General features: G+C 39.9%; 1 protein-coding gene across 1 annotated transcript in view; it reads left to right on the top strand.

Moving 5' to 3' along the window:
- The window catches only part of SLC45A4 (solute carrier family 45 member 4), a 101746-nt gene extending 88280 nt beyond the window's left edge, over positions 1-13466 (top strand). The window contains 1 exon segment of the mRNA XM_072410613.1: positions 167-13466. Coding sequence (XP_072266714.1) covers positions 167-526 — 360 coding nt within the window. The 3' untranslated portion in view covers positions 527-13466.
- The last annotated feature ends 290 nt before the right edge of the window (positions 13467-13756 follow it).

The raw sequence follows: 13756 nt of genomic DNA, 5'->3' as shown, positions 1-13756 counted from the left end.
CGAATTAGGGTCTCTTTTTTTTTGGGTACTTCTTGGGCATAATTAACACTTTAGTTGTTTTTACACAACATAGCAGATTTTCTCCTTTTTAAATTTAGTTTCCATTTTTTAAGCTGTAAATTCACTTTAAATTATTTACCATTTCTTTATTTTTTTCTGTCTGCAGTATATTCATCACAGCCCGGGGAACTCCAAGAGAGGCTTTGGCATAGACTGTGCCATCCTGTCCTGCCAAGTGTACATCTCCCAGATCTTGGTGGCCTCTGCTTTGGGAGCCGTGGTTGACGTTGTGGGTTCAGTCCGAGTTATACCATTGGTGGCCTCCGTAGGCTCTTTTTTGGGATTTCTTACTGCTACATTCTTAGTAATATACCCTGAGGTTCCAGAAGAGAACAAAGAGGAATCGAAACGTCCCACAAATGGCACCATTGCTAACGGGGTTGATCCAGAAAAACCACTTGTGTTGCAGCTCTCCCCAAAAGTGTCTGTGGTTCCTCCGGAAGTAGAGAGCGAGTCGGCAGTTTGAGCAGGTGATGTGTTCAACGCGCAACATTCCTGACCGTGCAGACACATCTGTAGCGGCAATCTTATCAGGTGCACATCTGGACTAGAAAGCTATTGCAATACAATAATCCGCTATATACCCTGTGCTGCCAGGGGAGCGACAGTTCCAGTTTCTTAGTGAAGATTAAAAAAAAAAAAAGGAAATTAAATGGAAGATCTTTTAATTTGCCCTATCTTAAATCTGTAATGATGATGCTTTTTCTGCATGATCCTTAAAACCTATTGCTGTATGAAATTTAGCTTCTTCATTTGAGGTTTATGACACATATATAGCCCTGCTATAGACCTTTTTTTTTTACAGTTTTACTGTATTTAGTTGTGTTAATGTAAGAATTAAAAAGCATTCGTATTCTGGAAAGGCCATGGTTTGAGCTGGGCTAATAATTTAGGGAAAGCGAATAGACCTGTTTTGCATAGAACCTGTATCCTTGATAGGAGTTTTACAGTATCGCTACTCCTCTTTGGCCCAGCCCATACAATGGCATCCACTTGCCAATGTAATACTTGCACTTTAAAAAAAAAAACCCCGCTAATTGGTTTCCAATCTTGGTCATCCCAGAGTTCCAAGCAACTTTTTTTGAAGTGGTAAAGCCTAGACTATAGCTTTGGTTTTTGCATTTTGCAAACTGCAGAATATTTCTATAAACTATTTTCAATGTAATATTGTGGTTTGCACTCAACACCAGTTAGGGCATCTTTTAGTTTTTGCATTTGAGTGTCAGAGTGGATGACTGAGGAAAGTTAATATGGCAGTCGGCCCGGTGGTGAGAACCATCAGTCTTGGCTATATTCCTCAAACAAGAGGTCATGTACTACAAACAATGCACCTCCTCACCATGGGTCATATGTTTATTATGGTAGCACACTAACCACTAACACTAACAGTTGGTATAAGAAAGGTGTTGATGTAACATTTTGAATGTTTATAAGGGTGGTTCTGGAAAAGGGCAGAGTTCTGATTAGACCTTGGCTCTATAGATGGGTGAAAAGGCAGCCACATTAAATTGATGCTCCAAGCAAAAGTGAAATTGGTTATTAAATATTGGCAATGGCTAGCTGTTTCAAATACCAGATTTATATGGGTAATTATAGTGTTCTGCTTCCTTACCTACAGGATCTCAGCTCATGTCTATATGTATAATCCTACAGTTGGGTTTGAAGGTATCTCTTTTACTGATTCCTCATATTCACCATAAGTTGCAAAACAAACTTTTTTTTGACTTCCAGTAGCTGTGGAAAAATGAAGTCTACCTATAGCTGTGACATATTGCTGTATGTCTCACCGGGTGGCAAATTTTTACAAAGCACCACAGGAGGTTGCAACACGTTAAGGAGGTTTACAACCGCTAAATAATTTGGCCAAAAGTATGTGTATGCCCTTTTTTGTTATTTGGGTTCAGGTGTTTCCAGTGAAGCAAACAGGGTAAAAAACCTTTGTGGCAACAGTTTGGTGAAGGCCATTTACTGTTTCACCATGACTTGATAACTTTGATGTGGAGTGCTGATTGCAAGTTGGATCTTCTTCTCCAACATCAGTACTTGATCTTTCAAATATTCTTTTGGCTAAATTGGCAAAAACCCCATACACACCCCAAAATCTTTCTGAAAGCCTTTGCAGGAGAGTAGAGGTTATTATAGCCTCAAGAAAAGTGGTGTAGCTCCAATTAATGCCCATGGTTTTATAATAAGGTATCCAATAAGCTCAAATAAGGGGTGCACATATCTTTGGCCATATGGTGCATCAATGGAAACGACAATGGCGATTGTGGTACATGATTGACCAAACTTTGGGAAACTCCAATCCTAAAAACCTTAAGCGGGCCTGTTTTTTTCCAGCTTCTTGTCATCAAGCTAAATAGTTATTGTTTTGCTGTAGTTTTTATTTTTTTAAGGTTTCTTTAAAAGTATGTTACTTTAAAATGTAAAAATACATTGGTTGTAAAATTCCCTACAGAGTCCGTCTGATTGCAGGACGGCGTAAGAGTGCATTTGAATTTTATATTTGCCTCTATCTGAAATCTGGATTTCCTTTCACTTGACATCAGGTGTTCTAAGCAATATTGCCCTCTTGTTTCTCTGCTAAAAAAAAAATTATCGGGAGCAGCAATACGGGGGGCTGTTTTATATATTGCAGCAAATGTCTGCTTTCTTTTAAAGCAGCTTTTTTTTATCTTTTCCTTTGTGCTCACAGCCAGTTTCTAATAAGTATATTGGTTGTTAAGATTGAAGATTCTGTTGTATAGTTAGGCTTTTGTTGTTTGATAACACATTTTCGGCCACTGTTATGGCCCTTGCCTCAGAAACTCCTTTGCACGGCTATGAGCAGTGTTACTGTAGGCACACTTGTATCTATACATTTTTTTGGGCTTGCATTGTGATCTTTTACTGCTATGATGTCACTGGTGGCGTGGTCTAGAATCTTGCTTGTAATATCACCAGCGGCCAGTGAAAATCAATTCTTGCCTATGCAACTTGCATACAGAGGGACTCTTGCAGGGACGTTTAATAAGGCAGCGCAACAAGCGGCTATGATACTCCGGGAGGGCAGGGGATGGTGTCAGCGCAACATGCAACAATGAAGCCCCGAGTGGGTGTAACCCAGATAAACCAACTTGCTTAAAGTGTCAGGAAGGTATGACCAACATCAACCAACCAGCTTCTTCTTTGTATAGTTTGAGTTGATGCTACTTGATTGGCTATCGTGCTTTTTACTACTTTCTATACTTTGCATCTCTGACCTAGAAGAAGTATAAAGATGGGAACCTTTGACTTTACTCACACGTTACTGGTCCTTATGTTTGTTGTGGTTCAGTCTCAATGGGTTTTACTAATGAAGTAATGTTCATTCTGTTCTTTGCAAGCAGCATCACTATAAAGCCTGAGAGTCATAGACGTCAATGAATAGACTACCACAAGGACTTTACTAAGATTAAATGGGCAATCATGGCATGGGCAGATACAGTTATCATGCTGATTTTTATGCTTCAGACATTCAGATGTCCTACATAGCCATCAGTGTTCATGATAGGAATGCATTTCTTACAGCTAATAGACCTTGTAATGGAGGAAAGGGCTTGAAATGACAGCAATACATGAACTCAAGGAAACCGTACACAGTCATCAGCATTCGGAAAAAATGCTGGTGACTTTGTGTTCTGTCTACATAGCCAGCAGACTTTTATTTTGATGGTTGTCTCTTTGTTGTGCCCTGTAGGCATAATGGCACTTGAGTCACTGGGCATCATCTTTGGAAACTGCAATGATAACATCTAAATTACATTACCTCTTAGCAATCTGATGTTAGTTTGCTAAAACCAGACAAGGTAATAACTCTTTGATTGGTGGCCATGGGTACTTCATCTCTGCCCTTAACAAATCAACAAACTCATGTCTTTAGGGGGCTTTGCTATTTTATGCAGCCTGAAATAGGTAAAAATGTGGTCTTATAGGAGACTGGGTCCTAAATCATCAATCTTATGGACCTCTTCCAGTGTCTACATTGCTCCCTGGTGACGAAGATTCTTCTCATTGGCTGTGAGAAGAGTTATTAGGTCCTAAAGACATCAATGGTCAACGCCATAATTTCTGTGCTTCCCATCTGCTCTGTCATTCAGTGCTGGAACCTAATAAGGCCCAAAGACTTTTTCCTCTCCTCCAAGTGACCCTATGATTAGGTCCTGATGGATGCACAGAGCAATGGGAGAGCACAGGAAATCTAAATATTACTGGATGTAGGTCCTATGAAGAGAGCCTGTCACTTGGCCATTGCAGGGTCTTTAATTCCCAGCGTCTTCTGCTAGACCACCAGCAGCTCCAGATATCTGGCTTTCTAGCTCACCATTATACTTCCCCAAAACTTTAATACTGTCCCAGGATTCTCCCCAAAAATGTTTCCAAGCTGAGTGGGAAGAAGCTGTATTGTAACCCAACTTTTCAGTAACCACCGAGTAAACAGCCAGGTGGTTAATGGGAAGTGGCAGGTGGTGCGTCCTGCTAAAAGTGGCTGGGGAGGACACCGTCTGTTTTATTTTCTTTTATTACCAGTCCCCATCAAAGTGGTGCCAGTTTGCTTACTAAGTAGTGGATATTAACTGAGAAGTGCCTTGAATGATGCCAACTAGTTCCTTTAGACCTATTTGGATCCATTTTGCTCATTAACAACCCATCTACAAGAATCATACACCATGGCAGTGCTCAGGTGACAGGTCCTCTTGGTAACAAGCTGTCAAATTCCTGCAATTCTACAGGGACCATACAGAGGACAATTAGTAATGTATCTTCCATCCCAACCCATGCTGCAGCAATATTCAATTATTAGGTTCTTTGAGTGGAATGTTCCGTAGTTTTTTTTTTTAATAATTAATAATGCTGTACTTCACATCAAAAACATTGCACAGCAGGAGTCTGTCTGCCCTCTGAAGTGTCACTGTGCCGTTTTTAAGGCTTCCTATATTCCTAAGCTGCTTGTTTGTTTTATTTCAGGGGTTGGACAATATTCTGCGCTTTTCAGTGCTTTCGGTGTTTATGAAATCTTTAGCGCCAGAGGTCCCGGTCTTAGACGTTGCATGGGGACCCTCCTGATGGCAAGCACCAAATTTCTATTGTGCTGCTTTTCACTTTTATAGAAAAAGTGATTCTGAATCTTCAGTAACTCTATTGAACTGCATGGTGTAATATGTGTATAGTACATTATTGGCATGTATTGAAATAAGATTTTTTGCCTTAAATGCATCTTTTTGAGACATGACACATGTACTGGAGCTGGCTTGAAGGTTGTTGCCTTGGTTTTAGAAACACTTGAAGGAGTAAGCCTTGCCTAAACCCAGTTCAAGTTGCAGAATTGGATATGCAATCAGATGGACTACAGTCTTGCCTTCATTTTCCTGTAATAGCAATTGAACAGGATGTATGAATGTGACTGTGCGGCCCAATAGGCATCTGTGCACTCGTACAGCCTTGGTATGACCCACCTTCTCTTCTTCTTTTCAATGCAAGTCTGAGTTAAGGGGTGTGGCTTTTACTCAGCTCTGCCAGCACAGACCTCTGCAGTTGCACATCTGCAAGCAGCTGCAGGCAATTTATACCATTTCTAAGCAAAACCTACAATCACAATCATAAAATTGACACTATAAAAGAGTTAAAGGTGTAAGACTTATTTTATGGAATTAGCTGTATAACATACTTTGACAATCAGAGGTCAGTTTTGCAAACAGTATTTGATATCTGCTCTTCTTGTACAGGTTTTAAAAAAATTTGGGTCCCATATATGCTTCCCAATGTTTTCCTAGCTTTATTTTTACACTGAATGCACCGTTCTAGCTGCAACAAAAGCCCAGTCATGTGATCTATCCAATCATAAAGCATTCCCTGCTTCCCAAAGCTTTTCCCCCTACACTCTGCATCCTGATTTTTAGAAATATGATGGACCGCAGTGTGTAGTGCAGCAGTGCATAACGGAGAATGAAAGCGATATCTGCTCTCAATTATAAATGATCCCCTTAATGATTTTTTAATGAATGCATACCGACACTGTTAGGTGTGCCTGGAGTTCAGCTATATTTAGGTCTAGCGTCCAATAGGAAATAATCCAGGATCCAATCCATAGATTGCTTTCTGATTTCCAGGTGTGTTCAGTGCCCCGTGCAAACATACAACGTATTGTGTCCTGTACAAGACTAAAGAGATCCAGATACTGTTTACAAACCTGAAAATGTAATAATGGGCCTGCAGAACTGCTTCCAGCAGCCTGGGTCCATCTCTTAGTGAAGAAACCCCAACCTGCACTGGAACCATACAACTCCAACAGCTGTAGGGCAGTCAGCAGCCCAATGGGGTGACGTTTGCCTGATTCTTGCGTATTGCAATAGGAATGTTCATGCATAGTGTAGATATATTATAGATTCTTACCTACGATGGCTCTATATGCCTGATGGTTACCCCACCCACCTCCTGCCGTCAGGCATTGGCTATTCCTAGAGCTCTTCGGCGGCAATACAACTTTTGAATTTAGTTACTTGAATATTAGTCTGAGATAACCAAGGTTTTTTTTTTTTATTTTGAAGCAGAAGGATGAGCCTGTTGCGAACACTTGAAATAAAATGATCATTTAGCTGCTCATAACGCATTGCACAGTGACGAGCTGCGATTGTAAGCTCTGTAGGAAAGGTATTTGATTGTTTCCGATATAGTGACCTGCTGATGGTCACTGCTATCCACAGAGAGCAATCTCAAGTGCAAGCTGCTACATCTGCCCTGGTAGACTAAGATAGACCGGCCGTGTAATACAATGGTATTCTGCACATTGTTACGTTGAGTTTTTCAGTTCTGGCCCACCAATAACGTTTTTGTGTTATCTTTATGGAGCTGACCAATCAAAACTCGTGTAGCTGGGTTAGAGCTCACCTTTAGAATAAAGATCTTGCCTTTTAGAATATTTATTGTCCTCTATTAACCTTTATGATTTGTAGAAAAGTGAGATTTTTTTCTTGAATCTGAACAATTTATGTGCCCAGAATAATTTATTGACAATTTTAGAATAAAACAGTGCTGCATCGGTTGGCTTTGGAGTATAATGATTTCAAGGTCAGATAAATCCCAAAGCATGCATGGCCTTTGCATGGCCTAGGAACTAAAATGTAAAAAGGTCGGTGATAGATTTTGTTAGATTTACTTCTTTGTGGTATGTGCATGTGTTGCATTAGGCCAGTCCATTGGAAATGACCACAACTTAACATGACAAAAGAAGACCCTAACAGAAACCACACCATAATGTGGTTACAAAAAATTAAATGAGCCCCTAAATCTACAAGCTGAATCTGTTCCTTCACTATTGGCATGCTGCTTGTTTGACCAAAGAGATTGTGGAATTCTTCATCTCCCTATGCTGTTCTGCCGGAAGTGTCTTGGAGCAATAGGGTGAAATTGCATTGGGGAAAAGTTAGGAATATGTTAGGAATATGTATGAATTTTAGGCTGAGCTAGGTATAGGTCAAAATAGATCCTCTCTCCACACACATTGCAAGGGTTTATTGCCCATGTTTGCCTAGGGTACTATGAAACTTAGCTTACACCTCACTCCCATGGCTGTCCCTGCTTCTCTCCAGCTCTGGTAGCCATCGCTGTCCACAAATGCAGGACCACTAATCCTGTATTGTAGGTGATGATCTCGGAGTTGAAAATGGCAGTGAAGGGCCTGCAGTAGGTAGAAGTGCTTTTTAGAGGTACCTCACACAAATTTGAGAATTTAACACATGCAAGGAGATGGAAATGTGTGAGCACCCTCTGGTTCACTTACTTAATGGCCACTTGAGGCCTCCCTGACATCTTTAAACCGCTACCTTCTACTATGACCCTGGATAACCTTACTTTGAGTCATAGTTTTGAATCAAAACTCTGTATATCCTAAACTGTAAACTCACATTCATTAGTGTATGATTCAAGTTGGTTGATCTTAGGGGTGGGGGTGGGGGGTAATAATTAGTTTGGAGACTTTTTAACACCTGGAAGTTATTCTATATAGGAAAATTGGAATCTACTGTACTAACCTAAGAGAAAAATCTTAATTTAACCTGCTAAAAATCTATAAAATATTGTTAAATTAGCATTACCCGAAACATTTTCTGGAATCCCCCTGTACCTCAGTGCTTCTGGCAGCTGGATATTAACAGATAGGCTTGTATAAGGAAACAACAAGTGGAAGGGAATGGAAGTGCAGGCCTCAAGTTCCGAAAGAAGTGGCAGATTGGAGGACTGAAGGACATGGGGCTAAGCATATTTTTTAAACCACAATAAGCCTTTTCCTCTCTTTGCTTAACTCAAGTCTCTGGTTTATAATTGAAGATAGCGCCCCATAACTGATGTGTGAAAAGATATGCCCAACAGCAGTCTACCACTTGCAAACTATTGCACCATTTATGTTCAGCTATAGGAAAGACACTTTATTTATTTTGATTAAAAGTGGTTTTAGTTGTACAACCCATAGAAAGTTTGCTTAAAGAAACCCTGTCACCAGATCATTTCAACAACAACAAAATGTTAATTTTGACATCTGTATGGTATTTGCCTGCAAAAAGCCTCCTTTTGTAGACATATAAAACCCCTAAGACTGCTGGGTGTCCCCATATTCTCTTGCAGCTACATATACGGTTATGTGGGGGTAAGGAGCTGGATCAGAACAGACCATAAGTAGACATTACTAGACGTGGAGACGGGTATAACGTACTAAGTGGAAAGCGGGCTGTGAAATGGTATTGGCCACTACTGATTGATAGTAATGGAAACTTCTGACCAGTGAATGTGTTTGTAGGGAGCCAGACAATCAGATTCCAGAATATATTTATGGCCCAGTTCGAGGTTAGAGGTTGTGTTAACCTGGGTCCAATTTTTTTTTGCTGTCAAAATTGACAAAATAAAGTGCAGACAAAAACAAATGTAAAAATTATATAAATAGAATAAAAATGACCTAGCAATATTATTTTCATGGAAAGGATTTTCATTCTTTGGTTTTACATCCCCTTTAGGAGAATATATAAGGCGTGTCTTCTGAACGCCCCTCCCACAAGTTTCTCTCAGGGTTAATTGAAGCGGAATTGTTCCGCGGGGGTTGTCCTCTGGCTTCTGATATGCGTATAAGCTGCTTTTCTAAAATTCAAAATGATCACCTAATCATCGTTACACCAGAGATAGAAATTTAGAGAAGGCTGTGTGATCTATATTAAGTTTTTTAACATTTGACATAAAGCTGAAAATATCAGTTTGCCAAATCGCATGTTGAAATGGGTATCTCTAGGCCAATTTTACATCATGCATGCTTGACCATCAATGATAAAAGGTTTTTGTGCCCTTAAGTTCGAATGGCACATTGTAGATTCACCACAATACAAAATGTGAACATCCTTGGGTTGCAGTTTGGTGCGTCTCCCGTTAAAAACGATTGGGCAGCCCTGACGAAATGCACCAAACTAGTGTGAAGGCCTTAAAGCGTGCTGGCCTGCTTTTTTTCTTGCTGGTTATTTGTTTAGGATTTCTTTTATATACTTTGGCTATGCGAAACGCGCAATAACACGGGTGTAAGTGTGATCGGACCCTGAATGTTGAAATATTTTTGCAATAAATGATCGTTGTAGTTCTGAAACTGTGGCAATGATCACAGCAACCAGACTAGACTGCAGTGCAGCCATATGTGACATCATTGGTTCGTTTACTGGCACAGGTTTGCAGTCCAATGCATTGGCTGAAATTCAGATTGAGAATTATTTACAGTGCAGATAACGTGCTCTTTGCATGATTGTTTTTATTTTAGTTTTAGACAGAACGGGAGGGGTGGAACTTATATCTCCCCATTAAGGAGATTTTATTTCTCAATTCATCCGGTGGTGTAGGAACTGGGGTTCCAGTTGTAACCAGGCCCATTTTCCCTGAGGACCTATAAGTGCCTTCCACTTGTCTGGCCTGGGAAAAATATAATTTGTTGCAGAGATCTGTCTTTTTTCTCGCCATTGCCTCTGCTGCTCCCCCCTCTCTATTTCCTGATGGTGTCTAGCTACCTAAGCACCACCCCACAGGACAGTGTCCACCTGCCCCGCCATGCCTTGTTCTCTGAGAGTTTCCTATATGGGCCCTTTAATTCTTCTGTGGCAACAAAGAAAGCTTCTGAAATCTGTTGGAGGCAAGATTCACAGCATGGGAGCCGGAGAGTAATTGGCTAAGGAGTGGAGATGGGGTACAAATGCCTTGTTCAGCCCTTCTAATACTTGTAAGCAACAGAAAAGGGGCATATCCAAAATTGGCATGGGGGGCCACTTCCAAAATCTATGTTGGAGGCAAGATTCACAGAAAGAGAGTCTGAGAGTGTTGGGTTGATGAATGGAGATTGAGGTGCTATGGATTTGTTCACCCCTCCTATTACTCTTTATGTATCACCCCCAGTATGACCATGTGTACCTTTATGTTGACTTCAATCCAGGTCCAGATTAAATTGCTAAAAAATTCTGCAAGCTTTCTGCAGCTTGCACCAAAAAACTTCATACAAAATCTAAAACTTTGTTTACACCTATGTTCACAGTCTGTGTATGGCCACCATCATGTATATATACAACCATACAATCAATAGAATATCTCATGACATTATTCTATAAGCAAATCAGTGTTATCTACTGGCCAGCTGTATGGAGTCACAAGAATTTTTCTCATTGTACAAGCCTTAGGTGTAATGAAATGATGGGTCAGGTAGATTACTAAAAACACCAAATATATGTACATAGCGGATGTACATTTATATATATGTAGGTTTATACATAAGCTAATATATGTGAAATTGTTTGTTTAGATTGGTTGGGGGGAGTTAGGAGGTTCAGCTGCAATGTAGAGCAGCTGAAGCACTACAAATGTCAGCATTGTGGAATGGAAACTCCAGGCTTGTGAACATGAATTCCCCTACAAGGTCATTTATATACAATACAAGGAGAAAGCAATCTCTACTGCTTCTTCTCAGCAGATTTTGAGATACAATGGCCCAGTTCATAAGACTTAGTTGCAGTGCCCTCTTGGTAGGTATGGAGATGTTGAGTGCAGTGAATCTAAAGGCATTGCAAAGATGCCTGGGGGTTTAGCACACCTTAGGTGACCTGGGACTGTAAACTTGCCAGCGGTAGCTTGTTTTCAGGGTATCTACCAGCAATGGTAGACTTCAGCTTCCAGGTTGCCAACTGGCCCCTTCCTTCTCTTACTGCCCATGCCTATTGCATTGGATGGCTTTTCTGGACAACCCTAAAGGCTGGGGGGAAGTGGCCATTGACCAGAAAGCGGCGTGCTCCGTAATTCTTCTACATCTGAATCCTTCTTAAATCTGGAGATTAAGCAAATTGGTTCTTTAACAAGAATTAAGTTTTCCTTTAAGATTTAAAATGTATAATTCTAAATTTTCATACCACATCCCTATTCAACATTGACGTAGAAAAGGATCCGCAAATGGGACTTTAAAAATATGCACATTAAAATATCAATTTAATCAACACAAAAAAAAAATTACAAACATACACAATGTTAATAATGTGACCATCACAATAATTTTTCTTAACTACTACTGTGTTCTCTGACGCGTTTCGCACTGTTCTTCCCATCCATATATGGATACATTTGGTGCACCGTTGGCCTTTAAAAGTTGATATTAGCGATCTCCCATCCAATCCAAGGAATGTAGGTAAAGTGTCGTCGTTCTCTATATACTATCCTAGCACGACAGATAAATCAAAACTAGTCGGAACAGGTGCATGTCACAATGTCATCTGATCGGTATTTACGCATAGAGTATTATAGTCATCTGAATGATTCTGTATGGAATGATCCATTGTGACCTTTTTTAGATTGGATTGCACCATTCATTACGTGCCTGCTATAAAGGAAACCCAACCCGAATCAAAATAGGGAGAACGCCATTAGTAACTCCCTTCCGAAAATGCCAGGTTGGGTATGACAGCCGGACAACCAGCAATTTTCATTGGGCGCCCATCAACCGCAATCTCCATGACGGGTTTCCGTTATTTGTATTCTTATGTAGATAGATCGCTTATTCTACCTTCTGCTTTTCTATCCTCATCCAGAAATAAGCAGCCCGTGGCTCTTCAGCTGTTCCAGGGTATCCTGGCACTTGTAGTTCTTGCCAGCTGATGAGCCAAAGGGCCCCGTAGTCTGGTGATTAAATAATCCCATCCATTATGTATATTCCCCATCCCCATATCACGTGTAACTGTCAGAATGTTTTATGAAGAGTTAACTATTTTGCTAAGCGGCATTTAATAGAAAGGATGCGTGTTACAGATGGAGAAACTCTGAATACAGAAGAAGTGCACGCTTAAAGGAGAACTCAGGAGAAAGCCACAGACATCTGTAATATACACTGTAAATAGCCATTTTGCATCACTTTGGAATGCAACATTATATATATATATTAAAGTCCTGCATCATAAACCTGTGACAACCCTATGTGTCATCAGTGTTAAACCCAGACATTTTTATAAGCCGAGTGGGAAGAAATTGTAGGCAGGTGGCAGCCCGTGTATTGTGACCCAACCTAAAAACAGCCATGTGGTTACTGAAAAGTGCCGGGTGGTGTGCCCAGATAAAAGGGGCTAGGGAGAAGACTGGTCCTTGCTGATAGATACGGCAATAGTTCCTCCCATTGCAAACCACCACACATAGCTGGAAGCTGATTTCGGCCTTCACACCAGGACTATTACGAAACAAAAGACGCCATCTATATTCTAATAACGTTCTCCTTTAAGCACCCCTTCGTTACCTTTTTGCCAGCGCTCTATCTGCCGCGACACAACTATGGAAAGATGTACAGAGTTTCTGGAAATGCCTAAAGTGCTGCGCGGTAGGCATCTCAACATGAATATGTTTTATGATCTGGTTCCATAGTGAACTGCCCATATGACAAATACTTTTTTTTATCAACTTATTAAGTTGACCACTATGGTAGCTCTTGCTGAGTTTAGTAAACTTTTATAGATGTGTGTTAAACACATGAAACTGTTTTAAAAAGAGGAAAAAGGGATTTAGTAAGAGTGACGTCACAAGTGATTGATCTTTGAATGATTTTGGTTATGCTGTATAATTTTCTTTTTTTTTTTTGATTTGTACACCGTTTTGCTTGTTATTTTTTTTTTCTCTGTTTTTGAAGTATGATCATTTGCATGACTTTTTTTTTTTTGCTGTATTTTTTTTAAGCCATGTTCTGTAATTTCTGTTTTATTTGTATGATCTGGTTTAATTTAAAATTGATTTAAAAGTTGAATAAAATAAAAAATTTTGGATTGTCGAATCCTGCACACAGTATACAGTGAATTTCAATACGTTGTTCAACAGTTCGATCTTAATAAACATTTCAATAACAGGTTGAATTCTGTGTATGTGTCTTGATTTTGTGATTTCTTGTGTTTGAATTGGATCCAAATATAGATATTTTCCCTGTTTTTAAAAATCGGAATGATTTGGCCAACCCATAAAAGTAGAAATGAAAAGTGGTAAGTGGATAAGTTCAGGAAGGCCTATGAAGATTTTTATCAAAGTCCTATACAAGGTTCAATTTCTCATAAACTCTTTATTATTAAACAGTATTAATATAGCACCAGCATATTACACAGCGCTGTACATTAAATAAGGGTAGCAAATGACAGACAGATACAAATAA

Source organism: Pyxicephalus adspersus, chromosome 5 (assembly GCF_032062135.1).
Source record: "Pyxicephalus adspersus chromosome 5, UCB_Pads_2.0, whole genome shotgun sequence".
Taxonomy (NCBI): Eukaryota; Metazoa; Chordata; class Amphibia; order Anura; family Pyxicephalidae; genus Pyxicephalus; species Pyxicephalus adspersus.
Note: the sequence above shows the minus strand (reverse complement) of the source record. Positions and strands in the feature narration are given on the sequence as shown.